Source organism: Periophthalmus magnuspinnatus, chromosome 10, assembly GCF_009829125.3.
Source record: "Periophthalmus magnuspinnatus isolate fPerMag1 chromosome 10, fPerMag1.2.pri, whole genome shotgun sequence".
Lineage (NCBI taxonomy): Eukaryota > Metazoa > Chordata > Actinopteri > Gobiiformes > Gobiidae > Periophthalmus > Periophthalmus magnuspinnatus.
The window spans coordinates 31883485-31904851 of record NC_047135.1 but is presented as its reverse complement, the minus strand read 5'-3'; the positions used below and the strand labels follow the sequence as shown (position 1 = coordinate 31904851).

At 41.1% G+C, this 21367-nt stretch overlaps 1 protein-coding gene across 4 annotated transcripts in view; it reads right to left on the bottom strand.

Moving 5' to 3' along the window:
* Positions 1-15438: 15438 nt before the first annotated feature.
* The window catches only part of fgf13a (fibroblast growth factor 13a), a 65972-nt gene continuing 60043 nt past the window's right edge, over positions 15439-21367 (bottom strand). For all 4 annotated transcript variants that reach the window (XM_055224808.1, XM_033973857.2, XM_033973859.2 and 1 more), the window contains 2 exons: positions 18283-18481; positions 15439-16789 (listed from right to left, as the gene is read on the bottom strand). In XM_055224808.1, the coding sequence (XP_055080783.1) occupies positions 16653-16789; positions 18283-18481 (336 nt within the window). In that variant the 3' untranslated portion in view covers positions 15439-16652. The remainder of the gene's footprint in view (positions 16790-18282; positions 18482-21367) is intronic.

Below are 21367 nucleotides of genomic sequence, written 5' to 3'. Positions count from 1 at the left end.
CAAAATTAAACACATTGTAAAGGACGATCGATGAAAAGGTGGGGCCTGTAGCAGAGAATGAGATTTGCTGTTTTGAAAAGGAAGTGAATGGACCTGTGTCTATTATTTTGAAATCAATACTGCAGTTTACAATGAACAAAATGCAAACACAGTGTCCACACAATAGTTTAACACTACTTTTAACACACTATCAGTCTGCAGATACAAGGCGGAGTGAAAATGTGAAATGTATCTTTTATGGGCCTTTGTGCAGCTCTTATTGTTGAAGGAGACATAATCTGCCTGATTGCTTTCTGCTGGATAATGTGAAGGTATAAGCACTGATTTAGCCGACGAGGCGCAGATAGGACCAAACCTCTTAAATGTGGACAGTGGCGAGACGTCGCTCAGTGGGGGGGCTCTTGGTCAGTGGGGGGTAAGTGTCGGGCTGCCGGATGTCCTGAGCTCCTGGGGTCATACAGACACACACACAAGCACGCACACATATGAACACACATGCATACACACACACACACACACACACACACACATGTTTATAAACCCAGATACAATAATTTGGTAATCAGGGCTACTTTTATTAATTGCCTGTGTGTGAATCCCCTGAGGTCTTCACACTTCATTTAATGTAATGGACCATCTCAAAAGGCCATTTTGCTGACACTGTTCCACACTGTTCCACACCGTTCCACATTGGTTCACACTGTCCCACTCTGTTCCACACTGTTTAACACTGTTCCACTCTGTTCCACACTGTTCCACACTGTCCCACACTGTTTCACACTGTTCCACACTGTTCCACACTGTTCCACACTGTTCCACACTGTTCCACACTGTTCCACTCTGTTCCACACTGTCCCACACTGTCCCACACTGTTCCACACTGTTCCACACTGTTCCACACTGTTCCACTCTGTTCCACACTGTCCCACACTGTTCCACACTGTCCCACACTGTTTCACACTGTTCCACATTGGTTCACACTGTTCCACTCTGTTCCACACTGTTCCACTCTGTTCCACACCGTTCCACACTGTTCCACACCGTTCCACACTGTTCCACACCGTTCCACACTGTTCCACACCGTTCCACATTGGTTCACACTGTCCCACTCTGTTCCACACTGTTTAACACTGTTCCACTCTGTTCCACACCATTCCACACCATTCCACACCATTCCACACTGTTCTACACCGTTACACACTGTTCCACGCCATTCTACACTGTTCCACACCATTCCACACTGTTCCACACCATTCCACACTGTTCCACACCATTCCACACTGTTCCACACTGTTTCACACCATTCCACATTGTCCCACACTGTCCCACACTGTTCCACACTGTCCCACACCGTTCCACACTGTTCCACACTGTTCCACACTGTTCCACACTGTTCTGTTGTTGCTTGTAAACATCTAAAGCATAAGTTCACCAACAGTCGTGTGGGGATGCAGTGAAGTACGGATATAAATGTCAAATTTACAGTTGGAGAGGATAAGAGATAATAAATAAAAGTCTTTATGTGTGTTATTTGCAACACAAAGTTCAAGAACATAAAATCCATCCATTTTCTTCCTCTTATCCAGGGCCGGGTCATGAGGGCAGCAGTCTAACATAAAATGCAATCTGAAATCAAGATAAACAGTTATTAAAAGTAGACTTAAATCTAACCAATCAAACTCAAACACTTAAATGTACTTTGAATAGAGTTAAGACACAAAAAGGTGTAAAGACAGGCTGATAAAATACAACGCCGTGCAACACAATGTATGCAGCACAATAAGTGGCTATTACACAGTACAACATATGGACAAGAATAAACAGCAGGTAAAATGACTTCAGTGCAGTAAACGGTGCACTGCAGTATTACACATGATTACTACGTATTTGAATAAGATCAGTTTATAAAGTGTATTGTGCTTGATAAACTACAGCAGTAAACGTGTAGCCTATTGCCTCGTGTGTGATTTTACCCTGGATGTTTTTACTCACTCACTAAATTGCTGCATTGTTCCTTTGTTTGCTTGTTATGTGGTTGCTTGTCCTGCAGATGGCGTTATTGTACACTAAATACACTCCTCACAGCTCGAGCCGAGGAGCAGGCTGTCAGAGCGAACGATATTACTTGGTTTATCCCCTTGATGTATTTATAGCTGGTGTTTTTTTAGTTGTTCTTAGATGAAATGTGCAGAGGTGAGTTTTGTATGGACTGATTTTCTTCACACTGACACAATGAGAGTGAATGTGTTTGACGCCAGCCTCTGGGGACAGAAAGAAAGACAGGCTTTTTTTAAATTATTGCACAAAAAAGAAAGGGGAAAAAAAATAACAGTTGCATGAAAATCAGCATTTGAAATCAGATTTTTTTATTTTTAACTGTCAATTTGCTGATTTGTGGGAATATCTCTGTGATTATTAGGCCTATACTCCAATAAATAAATGAATAAATAAATAAATAAATAAATAAATAAATAAATAAATAAATAAATAAATAAATAAATAAATAAATAAATAAATAAATAAATAAATAAATAAATAAATAAATAAATAAATAAAATAAATTAAAAAAAATTAATTAAACTCTAGAAATCTAAAAAATTAAAAAGTCTAGAAAAAAAAAAAAACAAGAGGCTTCAAAAAGTGCTGCCATTACATGATTGTTGTCACCTGAAAGGATTTAAATCTATAAGATCAAGTGTGCATCTCTTCAGGCAAAATAAACCATTGGAGTCTGTTTTGTTTGAACCAATCTCTTAGTGTCTTTAATAAGGTCGTTTCATTCCTGTGTCTTTGGAGTCGAGATGTGAACTGGTCAGCAACGACTCCACCGGGAATACCCTCAGTTGTGGGTTAACCTCCGGATCACTTCGTAAAAGCACTCATTCGAGCTGTGGCCGTGTCTCCTGAGGTCTTAATGCAGGAAGCTGGTGGAGGAATACACTGAAGCGATGAGGCTAACTGTGGAGGAGATGTGCAGTGAAGAGTCACACCACCCCAGGGCGTTTTACTACTGCACAGGCTGGAGTAAAGTAAGATTAGCTGCTCCACTGAGGACTGGAGCGCTGCTTTCTCTGACATAGGAGCTGACTGAGCACTGAGCAGAGCCAGCGCAAAACAAGGCAAGTGAGGACAGCCAAACCTCCTACCACTGGATATAATGATGTGTGTCACTGTGAGATGGCTCCAACAAATACAGCCACAACATGACAGGAAGAAGCAAGGCTATTTTTATGCAGAAACTCAATAAAAAATAATTCTAGCAGTTTGACATCTCTATAACTGCACTGAACGAATCTGTATCTGTTTAAAAGACGCTACCAATCAGCATAAGTCTAAAAGGGTTGAATTTCCCAACAACAAACAGCTCATTTATGAAGATTTTAGCTGTGGCCTTGATGGCAGCTTTTTACTGTGACACTGCTAGAGGGTCATATGGTAACTGAACTCTTTTATAATTGCAGAAAATGGTTTATCACAGTTCTTTTTTTTACATTTTTGTTGAGAAAACAGTGTGATTTAAAAATGTGACTCCTGGGACTTGGTTTGTCTTGCATCAATATTACATCTTACATCAATATTCATAAAAAAAAATACTAAAACGGCTACCTAAAAGTATAATTTGTTTATTTATTAACATTTCTACTCTTGTCTACTTTGATTTGAGAAGTTGTCTGTAAGTGGAGGTACACGTTTGGTTTGATTCCACATTTCCACACGGCACTACATAAGTTTTTGTATTTCTAAATAAGACACATATCAGGAGAACGCCATCCAACGCTGCAGCCTCCACAGACCTGGCTCTCTCGGCTTACATAACTACACTGAGTCTGAGCGAGGAGTAGACAGGAGTGTGCTGCTGCTGATAAGAACTATACTGTGCACTCTGCCTCAACAATGTCCCACATAGACTTGACACTATGGTCCTGCTTATATTTAGAGATCATTTTGGTGCTATCAGTCTGAAAAAAAAAAGGAAAAGTTTTGACCATGTTTATGACTTATGACACATGCACCTCCGCGGGGTCGTCTTGGGAGAGAGGGGAGACGTGGGGTTAAGTGCTGGTGCTGGCAAAGGTTAGCAGAGGCAGGGGAGAGGTTAAGAAGCGTGACTGTTTTAAATCACACGCAGGAAGCACACAGACATGGAGGCCACGGTGTCTCTTTGAGAAAGTCATGCGTATTATTCTTCTTATGTTCAACCACAGACTGCACCGAGGACGTTTTAATGCCACTGATTTACTATCCGGCTGCATTGTCACAGAAAGTCAGATTTAGCAGCTCCCTCTGTCAGAACGGTGAATCACTGGAGCATATGTGCCATTTGTGCCAATACACATTCACACAGAGGGTGGCACAATGTTTGGAAAAAAAGCAGACTGCAATTTTTCAGAGTATTTTTTTGTGATTTGCGATGTATGTTTCAAAAGTAGGATTCAGGGTTCACGTCGTAACATCTGAGAGGAGACTGAAACATGAGAACCCTGTGAATTCCAGAAGAGTCTAACTTCACGTACAACAATGTCTACAAAAAGAGAGGGCATTTCAGTCATAGTTATCTTAGTTATTGTTAAATGTGACTTTTGGAGATTTTAAAGTACTATCATTCAGGGGTAGCTCTGTCATCACCTCCTCTGCCACAGTTTGTCTGACCACACCTCACTCTCTCTTTCCGCTCTCTGTCTCCCTTGATGACAGATCCTGCGGATGTTGTCCTGGTGACATGAATTAATGATAACAGCAGTGACTTCTCCATCTGGCCTCATTTTTTTAACAACTTACATTCACTCACCTTGACGCTCTTGACACTGTTTTATGTCTTAACATGCTAATTTGTTCAAAATAAAGTGCATATATATCACTGCAACCTTCACAAGTAGCAGCTGGTTGAAAATACTGTCCGGTCTAGATGTGATGGGGGGGAAGTAGAAGCCGTGTTGACCCCCAGTAATGGCAGGAGGGACCTACGAAATGTTTTGATTCTTTCTGACTTCGACAGTGCAGAGTGTAAAAGGACAAGACTAAACTTTTGGGTCCAGTTGAAGACAAGCGTGTACATTCTAACCATTAGAAAGGCAGCTCACAACCAATTAGAGCAGTGACAGTGCAGCCCGTCTCCTGTGGCATTAGCAGCAGAGGTGTCTGACTGTGATCATTAATAGAAGCTCATATATGTCTCCAGAGAGCGCTCCCCTCTGCACCTGGATACACCTCATTACCCTGCACACACAACTATACCATCACCTGTACTTAAAAAGCCATTTGGAAAAACAAAACGTATGATGATGTTCCGTGTCTCAAGCTTCAGTATAACTAGGTCATATTTTCCCAATCAAGAGTTTTCAATAAGGTTATCGGGTCAGTCTGGTATTGATTTAATAATGTCCCAGGTCAAAACAGCACCATCACGACTTCTGAACTACTGGCTTAGAAAAGTCAAATGGTTTGTAATCGAGACATTGTGCATAAATAATCGTATTCTTTGTAGCAGATGCCCTGTAGTTAGATCAATCAAGTCAAATGTGGTTTAAACATGCAGTTAAGTTTTGGGGTTTACCATAGTTCCTGTTATCTTTAGAGAAAATATTCTTCTTGCATCATGTAGACAGACATATTCTAATCACTGTGAAGACACAAACCTACCTCTGTATTTGCTTTATCTGACATTACAAATACTATTGACTGTATAGTTGTTTGAAACATGTACAACCTCTACCTCTACACCAGAGCAGCAGTATTTGATAAAGTTACACTGTTCTGGATATACAAAGACCATAATATAAGACAGTGTATATATTTGTCTCCACAGGCTTAAAGACAGAAACAGAATTTGCTGCGGTCTCCATGACAGCAGCATATCTTGGTGGGCGTCACTCCGTTGAGGAGGCTCTGGTCTGCCACGCTGACCCCGATCAGAACCAAGCAGTCTGCCTCACGACTGCCACAAGACCCCTGTGCCACTGTGCCGCCTGCTCGTGCACACTTTAGGCACCGTTTTACTATCACACATTATGGGCTCTCACTGTGGAGAGTGAAAGCCTCTTGGATGTATTTGGTTAGGCTCCGTCTGTGGGATGAATGTGTGGGACTTGGTATGCATACTGTACTCAGCTTCCATTGTGAGCGTCAACAAGCTCAACATATTGTTTAAAATATGCATGTGGTTGTTTGTAGGTCAACTGGAGAGAGAAGACATCTTTGTACGTATGCTGTGTGCGCTCTGCAGTTAGAGGCTTAACAGCTGCTATCAGCAAAGACGAGTACAATTATACACAAAGCATTGTTTTTAACTTCAGTGCTCCTGACTGACATCCTGCATAAGTGATACACACAATGGGGAAAGGTGATGAGAGAACAGAGCCCATGTTTTGGAAAAGAAAAGATTGATAGGTTAATAAGTGGTTTGCACTTACGCACAGCAGGTATTGACACACTTTATGAATGATAGGGAAATGCTGAATAAACCTGTAACTTATCCCAATGAAAAGCCAGTGAAGGCCTCTTCTGCACTGATTCAGGCTGCTCCACTCCGCAGCTCTGATGGACATTGGTGTGCTGGGACCCCCTGGTGCGGCGCTCCAGGAGGGTATGTAAAGGTGAATTTGTGGGTCTCTGGGCCCACAATGTGGACCCCCTGGGGAGGTAATCACCATGAGGCCAACAGCCGTCAGCTCAGCAGTGGCCCGTGTGTGTGCAGAGACAGGCCTGTGCCTTTGTGCTCCCTGACTCAGAGTGTGCCCCTCTCCAGGGGGCTGCGGGGGCTCACCAGGGAGGCATTTAAACCATTAGTGCAGTAGGACTGCCCTGTCTGACACATGCACACAAACACACATGTATTCTACAGACACCACCTACTGTAAGCACACAGCATTATGGGACATACAAAGGCTGTTGACTTAACACTATTGTCAGCCTTTAGAATGAATGGAGGAGCCAAGGGGTTTCCTCCCTCAAATTCAGTCTCATGGTGCTGACACAGATCATATGTTAAGAGATTCTTTTAAGAGGAGTGTTTGTCCACAGATAACACGCTCTTAGAGAGAGAAAAATAACTCATGTTGATGATGATTATAGCCCAGCACATGTGTGGCCATTTAAGTGATGCCCATTTGAGTAAAGCCAGATTTCCTGTGGTGCTGTTGTCAGTCAGCTTCAGCGTTTTCAGACCTCATATTATCTACACTGTGTCTGCAGAGCTCAGAGATCATGTTCGGCCTGTTCAATGCTCACCCCAGCTGCTTTAGAGGGTTATATTTCCCACACTGTAGCATCCTGTCTGCAACCAGAGTCGAGTATTTGTAGAAAGCATTTTTAACTATTCCTTTGGTTTCAGACATTAGTTAACTTATTTGCCTTTTATTAGTTTCAAAATAATACATAAATATAATTTACAAAACCCTTCATCTTTTATATCTTCAAATAAGAAACACATTTCTTCTGTATTTTCACCACCGCATGGCAATGTTTATTCTGTTCTTCTTTTCAACCACCACTACATATGACAAATACAATTGAGGACATACAAAAGTACTTATTTTATAGTTAGATAGTTGTCGATATGTATCATTTCAATGTCTCTCAATACAAAAGCGAGTTGTCTTGTTAAGTGCTGATTACATTATTGATTGTGTTACATGATTGGATCGGCTGTGTTCTAGTTGGTGCTAAATTATTCCTGCAGAGGGCAATTACAGCCTGTGATTTATGAGAGTATGGAAACACATGGCAGAGCACAGACGTATTGTGTGTTATCTCGGGGTGAGAATCAATACATGGACTACATACTGTCATTTTGCTCTCTACACATTTAGGGGAATAGCTTTTGCATGTACCAATTCATCTTGGAAATACTACAATATGTGCAGCTCTGGAGGAATACACTTGAGCCCAGTCTGAGGAGTGTGGAGTAATTCTCAGCCTAATACACCCAGCCTCCTCCATCTCTGTCACCGGGCTGCCGTTTTTGGAGCCGGGAAGCACATTATTAATAACGGCAATACATTTTCATTTGACCTGCCACAGGAAATGAAATATTCTAATGGACCTAATACCGCTGTTGCTCCCGTTCCCCCTGCTTTACATGAGGGCCATGATGGATGAGATGCATGATGGGAAAGAACAGTGGCACGGATGCGCTGCTTGTACTGTGTGTGAGATTACGGGCAGACCTGGGGTTTTGGTTGATGTACATACACAATTTCACACACACAATATTTAAAGGGCATGCTAAGATTACGTAGCAAATCTTTTATTCATTACATGTAATTTCTCGCCTCTGGTGATATGTGCCGTAGGCTGTTTGAGTATTTGTTTTATTTAGAGCAAAATCTTTTTCATGTTTTTGCACTTTTTGTTAATCACTATTTAGAACTGCTTTATCCATGGTTTAGTCTCATTTTAGACCTGGTTTAGCCCTAATTTGGGCCAGTTAAAGTCATAAAGTGGTAGTTGGAAAGACAAATATTATAATAAGTAGTAATATTTCACTCAGTAGCTCAGTTGGTAGAGTGTTTGTCCACGGATCCAAAGGCTGGCAGTTTGAATCCTGCTCTTGACCTAAAAATATCACTTATCAGATCCATTAACCCACAGATTGGCAGTGTGATTCCAGCAAAATCCTCACATGATTACTGTTGTGTCCATGGGCAAGACACTTACCTCTCCTTGCCCATTGGTGTCTGTGTACACTGGTGCATGAATGAGTGTGTGAACAGGTGAGTGGTTCCTTGATGTGAAGTGCTTTGATTGTCTTAAAGGTGGAAAAACACTATATAAAAATATGACCATTTACCAATAAATATCTGAACAAAATATTCATTACTCCCTGCAGCCAATCTATTTATGCCAGTGAAGGCGCTGGGAACCCTCGTGGAGTTGTGATTATTGTTCTACTCTTTTTTTTTTTTTTTACCAGGAAAAGTTCATCCTACGCTACCTTTAGCTGATACCAACTGCATTCTCTGACATCTGTACAGTCATCTGTTGGCAGTGCTCCAAGTGGTCCCATCCGAGCAGAGCCTACTTATTATGGAGGCCATCCCATTTCCACCGTAACACTCCTAGGACACTCCACGCTCCTCCTCTGTATCAGCAGACAGCTTCAGCCTCAGAATGACCGTGCGTCTCTGCATGGCACCAAACAGCTCTTCTGTCTGTCATATACAGTATAAATGGCTCAGATACCAGTTGGCGTTACTGCACTTGGTTGTGGGCCAAGCTCTAATTGGAAACAGTGCCGCGGTGGTGGACTTTAATTACGGTCGTCTCGGTAACTGCACAAAAAGGACGCCTGGGGAAAATAAGGAATGAAAGAACAAAATGGCATTGGCTATTTTAAATGAAGCATTATAAATAACATGTTCATTTTGTTATCATGGCTAATTGTTTTTATTACACACATTCATTTGCATATAAAATGTAGTGTTTATTTTAGGCACACACTCCTCCTGCGTATCCGGATGAAAGCAGGGTTTTGCAGTGTGGTCTTTGTCACAGAGGAGGGGCATTCAGTATTTGGTGGAGATCAGATGATGCACCAGCTAATGGCTTGATAGTGAGCCAGTTACAACCACCACAGAAGACGTGTTATAAAATGTGCTGGTCTTGGCACAGCAAAATCACCCAGTCATGAGAGAACTGCCTCATTATACCAAACCATCGCATGTGACCATTTAAATAGATCAGTTCATTTCATTTTTCACCAATTCTGGTTGATGTGTTTGATTACCTTTTGAGCTGATGCAAATTCTATAAACTATACACAATGATCCGAGGTCTTTTCCTGATATGTTTATGTGTCTTTAATGGCGTGTGCGTTACCTTTCATGTGTCTTGTCATTTAGTCCTTTATCTCCTATGTCAAAACCCTCTTGTCTGTAACATACATCATCACATTATTGCATAAATCTGCTCAGGCCTTTTTGTTCTGTGTTGTGTGCTAACGCTGCCACATAAAAGGCTAAAATCCTGTTATACCCCGTGTGCTCCCCCCCTCCGCGGGCTGTCTGCTGGTGTCTGCTGGTGTATGTAATGATGATGGGACGATATCACACATGTTGGCAGGATGCTCCATGCGCCTAACTGTTCTTGGAAACCTGCAATGACCCATCTGCTGCTGTTTAACCAACCAGCTGCCTGCCTCCCATCGCACACAGACAGACACCCCAAAGCCACAACTCCCCCGTCTCCATGGCAACCAGCTGCCCGCCTCCCATCGCACACAGACACCCCCAAAGCCACAACTCCTCTGTAACCATAGAAACCAGTGTATTGTGTGGACTTCTTGTACTACAAACCCCCACCCCTTGAAATTCAGCCTTTTTCAGTTGTCCAGCCTTATCAGATGATGCTGCTGTTGCTGGTGTCCCTGATGGGCTATAGTGACTTTGCACGGGTCTGAAATGAACTTAACTGTCACCCCCATGCTCTCAATGTGAACAGCTTCATTTAATGAAGGCTTCTCTCGTTTGGATTTTGCAACAACACACTGATTCTTTCTGTGCATTTCAGGGAGATAATTCTGCATAATCTTGTAAATACTTCAGCTCTCAATACCAAAGAGCCACACCCTGTTCAGACACGATACAGCGCTGGTTTAGAGAATGACACTGTGTTACACATGTTATTTTATTATATTATGTCACAATAGACGCATTCCTGTGATGTCATAATGTAACATAGTATTTTTAAATAGATTTTGTTTCCCTAAAATACTTTAAAAGTCATTGCCCAGTAAACAGCAGGCTCACAGTCCTCCAGGATGAGTTCAGGGCTGGGTCAGTTCTACTGGTTCAAAGCAATTAACTGGGAACTGTCTGTTTTGTGCTTGACATGTACAAATGGGTTTTACACACCTGAATAACTAATAAAATTGTTTATGTGCCATCTATATTTTGTACAAATATGCACAAAATACTGGTACTGATGAACAGTAGATGGTGTCTTCCTGTTGCCAACCCCCGCTGAGACTGGCAGACAGTACAAACTTCGAGCTTGTAAATGCAAATACTGACTAACTAATATGTCATACTGTAGTTGGATTTTCTCCACCCACAAGAACTGCATCACAGTCAAATAATGTACAGAGCATTTTCAAACATCAGAGAAGTCTGTAAACATGTAAACATTTAAAGATAAAAACCTTTAGATATTATATATATGTATTTTTTGCATTACAAATAGAAAATGCTTAAAGACCTGAAGCCTAAAGGCACATTAGTCTTAGTAGATGTCTGATTGAGGACTGTTGAACACAGCACATAATGGGCCACAAGTCGATATCAGTGTCTGTATATATTGGCTTGCTGGGTCATGTGAGCCTCAGGCTGGGCTTTTAAATGAAGCGTAATCCACACTTCTCCAAACATCTGCATTATTACTTCCAACCACAAGTCCTACTATTGACAAGTGCACTCAATGCTACTTTATAACAATGAGCAAAGAGAAGCGTTTTTTCCCACATAAATGGCCACATAAAAGAAGATGGGCTTGTACGGTGCAAGGTTTGAGTCAAACGCAGCGACTATAAAGAGAGATGGGCGAGGTAAGGGCCAAACAAACTGCATAACATACAACATACTTCACACAAACTGTGCTCATGTGTCTGGCTCATTTTGTGGGTTGCCTGAATATGAGTTGTTAGTGTGGCCTTTGTAACATGCACACTGACTAAATGTCAAGTCTGTGTGATGTTATAACCATCACAATGAACTATTGTTTTATGAGCCTACTTTTATGGTCTGCATATTTAAAGTGACATTTTATTGGCTTGTCTGCCTGGCACATGCTTAATGTCAAGGTACTTCACACAGTCATGTGTGAGTGTTATGTTTTGTTGCTCCAGTAAATCACCAGTGAATTTAATGAGTGAATCAAGACTTGGAATATGACAAAATGACCATAAGAACATAATACTGCTGTTTCTGCAAAAATCAAACAGAGATAATAAGAGGGACTGACTGATGGAGCTGTGCACTTCATGAAAGGTAGTGTGTGATCTTAACCTGATTTGGGCTGTAAGCAGGAGCCTGGTAGGCCTCATGAACTAATGTAGCATGCAGACAAACTGATGCTGCAGACTTATAAATATTAAATGTGCCTTGCCTGGCTTATTACTTGACTGCATAAAAAACAGAGGTGGGAGCAGCTTGTCTGGCTCTTTCTCCTTGTTACGTAAAACCTGAGTCCATCCACTGCAGTAAAACAGCACTGGGATTCCCCCTTTAACCCCAAATCTACAGTGATGAACATGAAAGGAACATGAAAGGAACAAGCTACTAAAATGCATGATAACATACGGAGCAGGATCCCTCGACTCTCTCCTTACAGATTCCTTTGATAAATGGCATAGCAGAGCAATGCCAAATGTGCTGTCACGAGTACTACCCCAAATGCTTTGCTGTGGTCTGGAGGGAACTCTTGGCATAGTTTCTAAGGATAAGCCACTTTACAGGTACACCCAGCAGTATTTTCAGTCCTGTTCTGTATCAGTACCTCTTCCTGATCTGCCGCACCCAGACAACTATGACTAGGTAGATATGTTGGTGTTAATAAACATTTGCTAAAGAAAATGGCACTTTGGATGTGCCCTCTGCACTTTCACTTCAGACGTTTTTTTCTGTCTTTGTTGTGTCAGGCAGTAGAAATCTGTCCAATAATGTATGCATAGTGATTAGAATGATTTAACATACACATATAAACCGATTACAGACTGATTTATGTTATCATGTGACCTTTATACCTTATGCTATGACAGATTTGCAGCTTCTTATCCCAAACCTGTCCATCTATGATTTTACAAACATTTATATTCTGGTTACCTTGTTGGTGGAACCATCAATCCATGTTTGGGATATGAAAAAAGCAAAACAGCCTTGTGAAACTTTCTGAAGACTTCAGGGACCAGCCTCCTGCTGGTGTCCAGAGTCAGGACTAAACATGAGGAGTCAGCATTTCAGTTTTATGCAGCTAAAATCTGGAACAGTCTTCCTGAAGATGTGAGGCAGGTCTCTACTTTGACAGTGATTAAATCCAGGCTCAAAACAGTTGTGTTTAGCTGTGCATATGACTGAAAGGTCTTTACACTGCACTCTTCTCTTTTAATGTTCATTGTATGATGATTGTTTATGTTTTATTTTTTTGTATTGTGATTTTAATGTCTTTCTTATTCTGTAAAGAACTCTGAAGTACTTTGTGTCCTATGATGCTATCTGTGTCTGTCCCATGGTTTCTGTCTTGGTCCTCTGGTCATATAAGCAGAGCTGTGGCACATTCTCTGGAGACTTGAGGAACATGGAGAGGGATGGTGGAGGAGCAGGTCTAAGAGACAGAAAATGTGATGATATATTTCTGTCAGTTTCATCAGTGTGTCGCCCTGAGAGCCCCCTGCAGCAGATCAGTCAGCTCGTGTTACACTCTTGTCACCTGCTATGGCACTTCAGAAAGAGATGCTTTCGTTCTGTCACAATGCCTGGGGTTGGAGAAGCGATGTTTTTTTTTGTTATCCTTTTTTATGTAGCTATATGAACACACATTACAGACTACATTACCATGTATCATAAGAGTGAAAGAAAACACAGGTTTTTCTTATTTTGATACTTGCTCAGTATTATGTTTCTAACTCCTCCAAAGCCAAAATGTTCTTTGTCTGCATAACTTCACTGTGGATGACATAGACCTACATAAACTCTGTGTTTGGAAGGATTTGGTATTTACAAAATCTGTGTGTCTCTGCTAAACACCATTGTTAGTTAGGCTGATGAGAATAACAGAATGCAGCTGTGGAAAAATGTTTTACAAGCTTTATAAAGCTCAGATATGTCATAGATAATTGCCAGTGAGCCTCAAGCACATGGGCCTTTAGTAAACGATGCTGCAGGAAGCAAATGTATAATGCTGTAAGATTTATTCAGAGAAATGAACAGATAAATGTTTACGTGGATCCACATTTCTTCAGCTGTCTTTCATACTGGTAATAGGTTTGACTGAATACATCTGATCCATGCAGTTCCTTAGTGTGACAGCCAAGGCAGCGGGTCTGTGAATAGTGCTGTCATTGGTGAAGTCTAATGAGTGAGAGGGTTCACAGGTACAGTGCTGTTATAGACATCACAGCTCTGATTCAGCCGCTCACAATATGGCAGACCACACATTCACATGTCTGCTCCACGTGCACCAAAAGGCCATCACTCCTCTCTGACGCACGGATGTGCATCTGCCTACAGTCTCCTGAAAGCGCTCGAGCCTGGTTGGTCAGGGAGCAAAGAAGCACATAGCAGAGGAGGAAGCGTCTGGCCATGAGTGTGAGACCCATCTGACTCTGTAGGCCTAATGAATGCAGTCTCAGGGATGAGCACGAGGAAATGAGGGGAATAGGGGATGTCAGAGTCCATGAACGATGAAGTAGTTCATATTACAGAGGCCTATTAGTTCACTTGCCGCCGCCAGCCCACAGCGTAATGAGGTAAGTCTGCAGACATGCAGCTGCTATAGACAGCCGTATAGTCCTGTTAAAATGTTTTTAATGTTTACTTAAATCATACATCACTGGCAATAAATGTGATTTTGCTCCTTTACTCTCATGGCCTTTCAAGTCTGAAAGCCTGTTAGAAAATGTTGTTGCGTTTAATAAACGCACACACAAAATAATGATGGAGTTTTTCAAAAATATTTTAATGTTGAAGTTCCAATGCTTTAAATCACATAGGGTATGTTTCATTGGCTTGACTTCCATGAATAATTCTGTATGTAGTTTACAATCAGGACCACAATACTGAAAGATCATGCAGCGTGTCAACAACTGTCCAACTGGCACTGTTACCTTCATTAAAGGGAGTCCTTGTTAGTGTGGAGCCGCGCTTATTAAGACCTGACATGGCCAGTCAACATGGTTCATACCGTGTATCATTTAGAGGCTTCTGCATGTTGTTACAGCAACATCCTGGTCAATTTGTACAATGTATTCTGCGTGTGGCTGTGGTAATAAGGGCAGAGTTGGCATATTGTTGAGAAGAAAAATACAGGACACATTTTAAAAGTATATCTTAATATAAACATTTTATTCAGTGCATTTTTGTGTATACAACAAATAATAAACAACTGGAAGTCTCCAAGCAGCCACAGTGTCTGCCTGACAATGTTGTTTTCTCCAATGTGGCCTGGTTTGTTTGGAACACATAATCCAACATGGGTTAATACACACAGCCTACATCATGCAGCTCTAGACCATAATTTCCTGCTCTCTCCCATGCAACAGATAGGTTTACCCAAAACAGAGTAAACCATCTCTGGAGGTGCAGCCCAGTAAAGAAGGCTTCCCAAAAGCAAGTACCAGAAATGTATGAAGCTGGAGGAAAAGGGCCCACAAAAGGGGACTGCTTTGTACACAATTGTGTTTGTACATGCCCTGTGCAAGAAGAGGGAAGTTTTCATTTATTTTTTGACTTTTTCACTTTTACAAATATGACATGTCCTATAAAATGTTAAGCCACCTAAAAGTCCACAGTATTCTTTTGAATATAGAAAATATTGTCACCACGATAAATTACTCAAATACATAGAACAAGCATCCTGGGAGGGGACTTGCCGTGCCATACTTCCTATGGCAATGGTATGGGTCAATAAAGAGAACAGATGCTGGAGGAAGAGGGCCAAAGGATGACATGACACAGAGCACAGAGACGGAGACATCGTAACACAGTCCAAACAGAAGGGAATGGGGACACACACAGATCATTCCATACTTCAGTACTCAAGCATATCAGATATAAGAAAAAACACAAGATCCAGCAGGCTGCCAAGTCCAAAGTATGTCACATCACTGCCTTCTCCAATTGTGTACAGCCAAAACTGCTCACTCTCAGCATAAGGATTCCAGATTTGCCTTTAGACTGGCTCCATTCTCAGCGGCTTAAAGGGACACTCTTTGGTTTGCTGGAACCTCTTTCAATGATGATAAAAAATCCATAACAGATACTGAACAATGGCAAGGGAAGAGAACACAAGGTATAGAAAACAACCAAGAAAGAAAGAAATAAAAGGCTCAAGGCTAATTTAGAAAATTAGCAGAATCAAGGTGCAGCTGTGGCATCTCTCTAAAGAAAAAAACAAGAGCCACACTGTCCTATATAATTGGGATCAACAGAGGAGGCATCTTCTCCCATGCTATGTGCCCAGTCTGAGCTTGTGCATGAGGACACAGAGGAGCTACCATCTGGCCGGTCACAGTCTCAACAGTACTGCACCGTGCCAGGGACATCATAGAGGCTTTGTATTCACAGAAGCAAGGAGCACACCGCCACGGCACCACTGTGGGCCGACAACAGCGCCTCTCTCCTCGCACTGTTGCAATAATGCATGAGCGCTCAAAGTAAAAGAAACCATTTCAACATGAGCAAATATCACCCCAACAGTGATGCAAGAAAGAAAACTCAAGCTAAAACAATATTATAACTGCTCCATCCAGAATGTGGTAAATGTGCTATTATATGTTTTAGTACTACAGTTGTAACCGAAAAAGTTAAATACCAAAATGGAAGTGTTATTTAATAATAATGATAATGGTGTTTGTGTTTCAGTCCTGAAATGGTGAGAAACTTGTGGATCACGCTCTGCTGGAGGTAAGGTTCGGAGGTTTCTGTCCCAGAGGAGGTCCCTCGCTACGTGGACTCGTGCTGGCTCACGGTCTTGCCTCCGTTCAGCACCGCAGACGCACTCCGGCTCTTGGTGGGGGTGCCTGTGCCCGAGCGCGAAAACTCTGTCAGCTCGTGGAGGGATGGCTCTCTGTACATTGCAACTGGAAGGGGAAAAAAAACAGTAGATTTAAATTAGTAATGTCCATATTACTGAACACTGGACCTAATGAGGTAATGCACTTCTGCAGAAGCAGAATTACTCATGTTGCAATTAAAACATCTTATCTTAGAAGTCTAAGGGCTAACTGCCATATGTTAACTCACAACACACCAATAGTCCAACAACAGTAAAATTCTATGATGATGATGATGATGTGATAACAAAGAATTAAACAATGAGGAGTCATGCGTTTTGACATTTTAATGCACTTCGCAAAGGAACCACACGGCTCCTCGATGTTCACTGCTTACATAAAGTGAGGTTCCTCGTTGTTTAATACTTACATAAATCACAGCTCCTTGCTTAATGTTTACTTTTACCACTCAGTATTGTAACTGATCATGCATAACCTCTCTATACTACACCTAAACTTGAGCTGGAACAATATGAGACAATGTAGAGAATATAGTTTTTGTTTTATTCTTTTCTAAAGTTGGCTCTGATGCTCCACGCGGGGCTTAGAGCTGCTAATAGTAGAACTTGCTGAAGTTGGAGATGGCACATCAGGTTATTGTGTATTTCATTATAAATTCAGAAGTCACTGGGGCTTTGGCTCTGCTGTGTTTGCAGCAGTGGCCAATTTGCATCCACAGCTTTTCTCCAGAATGATCAGTAATCTGCTACAGTAATCTGATCTGTAATCCGATCAGTAATCTGATCAGTAATCTGAGTATATCATCATTCTGGAATTTCAAAGAGACTTGTATTAAGTTGTTTAAAGTGCATTTTACAAGGTTTATTACTTTATTAACTTTATCAGAATAGTCAAACTATGGACATTTTTTAAGTATTTAGCTCAGAGATTATCTAAACACTTTCAGACCTTCAGCAGTAATCTTGTGCAAACTGCAGTGAGACTGTGCTGGTGTGAAAGGGTGACACGGTAGAACCAGAGCAGGGAGACATGGCTGCTGGGCACAGCTCAGCCTAATTGGGCTCTGTAACAGTCTATTCTCTCTGAGCTCCTTTCTTGTCTAGAGGAAGGGCTTTTCTTTCTCTTTTATATGTATCTTATATTCTTAGAGGAACTGAAGATCGCTCTTTATGACCCGAAATGCTGTTTGTGCTCTTTATGAATTAAATATAGGAGTGGTATTATTATTATTATTATTATTATTATTATTAGTAGTAGTAGTAGTAGTAGTAGTAGTAGTAGTAGTAGTAGTAGTAGTAGTAGTAGTAGTAGTAGTAGTAGTAGTAGTAGTAGTAGTATTATACTAATCACTTTGGCTCTCCACTCATAAAATCATTATTCCCTGTTCACAGTAAGAATGCATGTTTTTTCAAATTACAGAATAAATAAATAATAGATGGATTTTTAGTTTAATGCCGTACTGTGGAACATTTCAAGTAAAGGAAAAACCTCTCTAGGTAGTGGCCTCCCCACCGGAAAAGTTGCATACACCATTGAATATGTAATGCTATGGGACTCACCTTTTAGCGGTTTGGGAAGAAAGTGTGCTGCTGGCTTGTTCTTCTTGACGTGGTTGCCCTTCATGATCTCGCCCTCCTTGTTGAGGCCCAGGTACCAGCCCCGGCCTGACTGCTGCTGCCGGTAGATCATGGAGGAATACGTCACATAGTAGTTCTCAAACACCGACTCTTTGAATTTACACTCCGACGTGAAGTGTTCCTGAAGAGACAAACGGCAAGAAACATATTGAGAGGTTAGCGGACGTTATTTTACTCAGATTTTAAGATCAGTGGTTCTCAATAATGGTGGTGGTGGTTTCAATAATCCATGTCTACCACCAAACATGTTTATATGAAGAGAAGTTTTATATCAAATCCCTTTTTATCTCCAGAGAATGATCAGACTCCTCTCCATTTACTATAGTTAAAAATGCATCCCTTTGCGACATAGATAACAATGATATGACCAATACTGAGAATTATACATAAAGCATAAGTCTACATAACATCCTGACTCTTAATTACGTGTGTCTAGTTCATTATCCCAGAATATTGTCCGCTGCGTTCGAAACATAGCTATAAAATTACTGACGTCTTTGTATTTGGTTCAATATTGACTTTGCGTTATCAGGCTAAGGCAGCTCTAATTGGTCTATATATGCATTTTGTGTAATGCCTGCAAGGTGTAACTGCCTGCTTATTTTTAATGGTATTGAGGTACTTTCACTAATGAACACTCTGTGGGGAGCCTCCTTGGAGACATGTGGGTTTGCAGTTCATTTTGCAGACTCCATACTGCGCCAAGGTTCTCTCTAGCACTTTGTTTGGTTTAGGATCAGGAGCCTATATAGGATTTGCCCATTAATACTACAAGAGTGTGGCGGTGGTTTATTTCCCTCGGGTGAGAATCTATGTGCCTGTGCTAGTGAGTGGTTAGGTGGCTCATTGTGTGTGTGTGTGTGTGTGTGTGTGTTTGCCCAATTTGTGGAGCTGCTAGTGCGGAGAGTCTAAAAATCCACTATAATCAGGAGACAATTCCCCCCTGAGCCATGCTGAGGGACAGTAGTGGCGCCTGCTTTCCTCACTGTAACTTTTATTATGAAAAGACAAAATACAGGAATATATTGTGCCCAGCTTTATTAGGCACAAAAATAAATGTTGATAAACGGCTTGCTCAGTGTGATGCAGATGGCTAAAACACATAAGGCATGTGGGTCGGTGTGATGTGATGATGTGTCCTTAAGACTGTGATGTCATGACAAACATGTTCTTTGTGTGGGTCCGATCCTTCTTCTTCTGTGCCTCATGTGCTTTTTGATTGTTTTCTTGATTATAATTAGTTCCTACATAAAATCTAGCTCTGGCCACCAATAATCGCACTATCACACACACATATTAAGGTTTACAAGTTATGTAGGTGAAATGTTTTGCCCAAGAACACAACAACACTGTGTGGCAGGGATCTCGAGACTAGAAGGAGAGAACGTCTGTCCAAATACTACGGTTAGGAAAAATGTGAGGTGGGCACATTAGTGTTACTCTGTCCAAGGCCTGGGAACGCCTTGGGATCCCACCGGAGGAGCTGGAGGACGTGTCTGGGGTGAGGGAAGTTTGGGAGATAAGCGGAAGAAAATGGATGGATGGATGGATGTCTGTTTGTCACCAGGTAAAGAGCACATATGGGAGTGAAAGTGGTCTCATATGATTTGTGAAAGAAGATATATTATTGTTGTACATGGTATTTAGTGATAATCTACAACATAAATATACATAAGTCACTATTTGACATATCATTCACTGTAAACCGTAACATTAACCATAAAATTGCAGAACTCATTCCCTGCTGCTTGTCCTGCCTCTACAAAGAGGAATTTCAACATTGACAGCCGTAGATTCCAAGTCATAAACTTTTTGTGGTTATGATCTATTTTTTCTAAGAATCACAAGTACGCAGGGCTGTGGGCAGAGATAATTTTCTGAGCAATCTACTCTCAAATGCTGGACACTGGATTACAAACACTGCATGATTCACTGCAAATATGTCCACAAGTTTGAGTTGGCTAATGAGGGAAAACTATTGTGGCTTGTTTGAAATCTCATAAAAGTTTTCTTTTTTTAATATATATATATAATATGTGAGTAATATCGAAATATTCTGCTAAGAAAGTCTTATTCCAGTTTCTACACAACTATTAGTTTGTCTGGTATATTCTTCACTTGAATATGTACTGTACTGTAGTTTTGGAGCAGCACTTTGTGGGAATGTTGTTTTCTGTTCAATGCTCCAAAGCAGATCCTGCCCCACACAGACTCGTTACACTCACAGCAACACTGCCACCACCCTGGCAACATCCTGCCACACAGAAATAAGGATGCTAAGGGTTTATGAAAAGCACTATTCTCACTGTTTTATATGCACAACAACTTCACAGGGAAAACAGCAAGTTCACACCAGCTTAGTCCCAGAGCCAAATACTATCTTCTGATTAACTGTAATAAGGCTCTAGTTTTGGTTAGACTGATAGTCCTGACCTGGCTTTTGATGCAGTTAAATCAAATAAATAACAGACAGATAGAGTGACAGACTTTAGTGTGTTAGACGTGAGGTCAAGAGTCTGACAAAAGCAAAACAGAAAAAATATAAAACAGTTCTGAGGCCATTTTAATGCAAATTGGTGGAAGGATAACAGTAATTTCACTCTCTTTAGAAGCTATGGCTATAACACTGTACCTGGCCTCGATTCTTAATAACAATAAAAGCTTTATATCTTAAGACTGTGCAGAGCTCTGGGAGCATGTCTTTGATGTGGTGCTGTTGTGTTATGTGAAGCGTCATGTCAGTCGATCTGTTTCTTGCCCGTGTTTATTTTTGTAGCTCTTAGAATTTGTCCTGACAGTTTGGTGCTGGAAGCTCTGCAAATTACAAAGAAGTGGAATATTATTTTGGATAGCCCATGTCAAAGTCTTGTTTTTTTCCTTGTGTAAGACAGGTAAGTAACAAACACTTTTATATATTATATGAATTTTATTTCATTTATTCAAAATTAGAACAGCTGTAAGAGTGGTACTGGTGTTTGATATAGTATTAGTACTAGTAGTAATATAG